The 3257-nt window shown below is 37.1% G+C and overlaps 1 protein-coding gene across 1 annotated transcript; it reads right to left on the bottom strand.

Moving 5' to 3' along the window:
* Positions 1 to 556: 556 nt before the first annotated feature.
* On the bottom strand, positions 557 to 3013 carry LOC115461470 (toll-like receptor 1). The gene has a single exon (XM_030191292.1). It carries the CDS (start codon positions 3011 to 3013, stop codon positions 557 to 559), a length of 2457 nt encoding a protein of 818 aa, XP_030047152.1.
* Positions 3014 to 3257: the final 244 nt, after the last annotated feature.

Here is a 3257-nt window from a genome sequence, read left to right as displayed (position 1 = left end):
TCATGTGAGGAAAAGGTAGAGAGGGTAGAGAGGTCAGGGCTCTTCACCTTGGAGAAGAGACTGGGTACATATGGTAGTAATCTATAAAATTCTGAGTAGAATGAAATGGGTAAATGCAAATCAATTGTTTACTCCTTCAAAAAGCACAAACAAATCAAAGAAAGTATTTTTTCATTCAACACATAGCTATGCTCTATAATCCCAAAGGATATGGTATAAGCAGCAATGGTTTGGAAAAATCCTCAACGAAAATCCATAAAGCATTATTAAGGTAGACCTGGGGACAACCACTGCTTATCCCTGGGATTAGTAGCATGGAATTCTGCTACTTTTTGGGATCCTGCCAGGATATTGTGACCTGAATTGGCCACTGTTGAAAGCAGGATACTGGACTAGATGGAGCTAGTTTGGTCTGACCCCAGTATGGCATTTCATATGTTCCTATCAGCCGAAATCCTTTCTTTAGGAGGCCCATAGTATTAACATCATCATATCATTGTGTTTTAATGTTCTAACTATGTTACAATACAGTTTGCTGGTATGTTGTATTTACTATTTAGTTCAAGCTAACAGTGTCAGGCTCGTAGTCCTTTTCTTGGCTGGTGTTAAAGACCTTTTTATTTTCTTGTTTATGTTCAGGAAGTTGTACATTAATAGATTGTCTGAGGTTGGCCCAGAAGAGCCCATGTTTACTTTTCTCCTTTGGCCACTCTAAGTACGTTCTTTTTGCCATAAGAGCTTTCAGCTTATAATATTTAGAAGGAATGAGGTACTGTGGGATGGGTTCTAGTAAAATGAGGATCAAGCTATCAGAATTTTCAGTGAATAGTCTGTGATGGGCAAAGTAAAGTTCATAATGGCACCACCCACTCTGGATGAAATTGGGAGACAAAACAAAGATGGATTTGTAGCTTTTCTCAATGCAGTTAATGATATTTTCAATGATGCTTCTTCCTGGAACAAAGTTCCTCTCATGCTGACAGATATGTATAGACCCATCTCCTTTTTCTAAGTTGGGTATCAGGTAATCTTTTACCCAAGATGCATCATGCTGGCTATAGGAGATAAAAGCATGATAGGTCAAATTCTGGGGAAGATCTTTTGGATTTGTGTTCCTAATTCTGCGCTTTGTCTGTGTCCAGTTCCATGTCATCTTAACATACCAAGGCAAATCAAAATAAAGACACAGAAACAATATGCAAATTATGAGGGCTGCCATGGTGCCCAGAACTATACCAAGCAAGACTGCTGTGTTACAGGATACTTCAGAGAGATGGACATCCTTTAGCAGGGTTCCTTTAAGATGTTCTGGATATTGACACTTATAAGATTCTGGCCATCCTAGTATATCTCCAGCTGTTTGCGTCCTCCAGTTAATAAAGTCTCTTAATTCACAATCACACTGAAATGGATTGTTTCCAGCATTGATTGCTCTGACATTCTGACAACTTTGGAGAGAATGAAAAGAGAGAGAGTGCAGAAAATTCATTCCTACATTTAGGACTGCGAGGCTATTAAAATGACTACAGTCTCGAAGATCAGCTAGCCAGTTGGATGCAAGGTTTAGTTCTTCCAAAGATTTCAGTGCCATAATGCCTTTGTGAATATTAGAGATTTGGTTATTGTGGAGATCCAATATTTTTACATTGATTGGTAAGCAACCAAAGGCAGCGCTGGTCAGCTGGTTTGCTGACAGGTTCAGTTTGAGCAGTGTTTCTGACCAGTGGCAGTCTTCCCCATTCTCATACTGCAATTTATTATTACTGACATCTAGGTACTGCAGAGATTTCATACTGGTAGTCATACTACTCACCAAAGACAGCATTTCAAGTCTATTACTTCTTAAGATAAGTGTTTCCAAATGAGGCAAGGTGTTGCAGTTTTGGAAAAGCTTATCTGTCAATCTGTTTCTTGTAAAATTCAAGAAGTGAAATATACTAGATTTGGAAGGGCACATAAAATGTATCATACCAATATCCACAAATGTAAAGCTCTCAATCATCATCTCTGAGTACGTCTGTACTGGATGAGGAGGGCCCCTGTAATAAACTGACTTAGAAATCCAGTGTTGTATTGAGAGTGCTTTTAAAGAAGTCTTAGAAAAGTTAAATGGTACAAAGTATGGAAACTCACCTAACTCTATCAAGTGGTGAACATTTAAATACTCAACTGATGAACACCAGACAGCCTCAATCATTTGATTGAGGTACTTCCATGACACTGTAATGTTACTAATGATCAGAGTTGATACCTTTGAATTTTTGCTGATTGTTGATAAAGGTTCAATTACATTATCACAAGCCTTCTCACATGTGACTTGGGAAAGTTCTAATGTTCTTGAAGTGTTCATAGCATCATACAAAATGAAAGGGTCTTTGAGATAGACTGGGAGTACAATGTGGAGTTTGTTTGTATTTAAGACTTGTAGACTGCCTGGTTCATAAGAGGAGAGATTTTGTAAACCCAAGAAGATGACATGTAATGTTCCCAATTGTGCAATTTCTTTCAGAGAAGACCTTTGTATCCTTGTAGCACTGAGTCCCAGATATTGCAGATGGAGAAAGTAGCTGAATTCTTTACAGTGCAATATATTCTCAAATTTATTAGAGGAAAGGTCTAAATGTCGAAGACCTTTAATTATCTGCAGAGAGCCGCAGGTAATGTTCCTGAGGTTGTTGTGGGATAAATCTAAGTGCTCTAATTCTGCATTGAATCTGAAAACAATAGCATCAAATTCTCTGATGTGATTGTAGGACAAATTTAAAAGTGTCAGTTTAGACAAAGAAGTAAAATCAGAGCTAAGAAGTACAGCAATATTGTTTTCTGATAAATCCAAGATTGTTGTTTTTGGTGGCAGATTTTCTGGAACGCTGTTTAGAGATTTCTTTGAATACCTGATGGTAAAGCCATTGTTTGTAGGAAATTGTGTATTGTTACAGAACATGGACATGCATGTACAAAGAATAATAAAGACATATGAGATGAATGTGATGGATTCTAGGATCTTCATCATCAGTTGTTTCTCCCAAACTTCTGATTATTTCATCAAGTCTCACTTCTATGTCTAAAGCCCTGTAAAAAAAAAAAAAAAGTACTCTAATTATTGCACATGTATCATACAATTAAAAAATATTTAAGAGCATGAAAGTAGAATATATATTGTAGGGGACTAAAACTAGTTTGCCAATGCTCTAAAAATGATAAGGTGCTTTGCTGTTTTCTCATGTTCCCCAGGCAATATATACTGTCTTAACTTT

The sequence above is a fragment of the Microcaecilia unicolor genome, chromosome 2, assembly GCF_901765095.1.
Source record: "Microcaecilia unicolor chromosome 2, aMicUni1.1, whole genome shotgun sequence".
Taxonomy (NCBI): Eukaryota; Metazoa; Chordata; class Amphibia; order Gymnophiona; family Siphonopidae; genus Microcaecilia; species Microcaecilia unicolor.
This window is presented reverse-complemented; position numbering and strand designations above follow the sequence as displayed.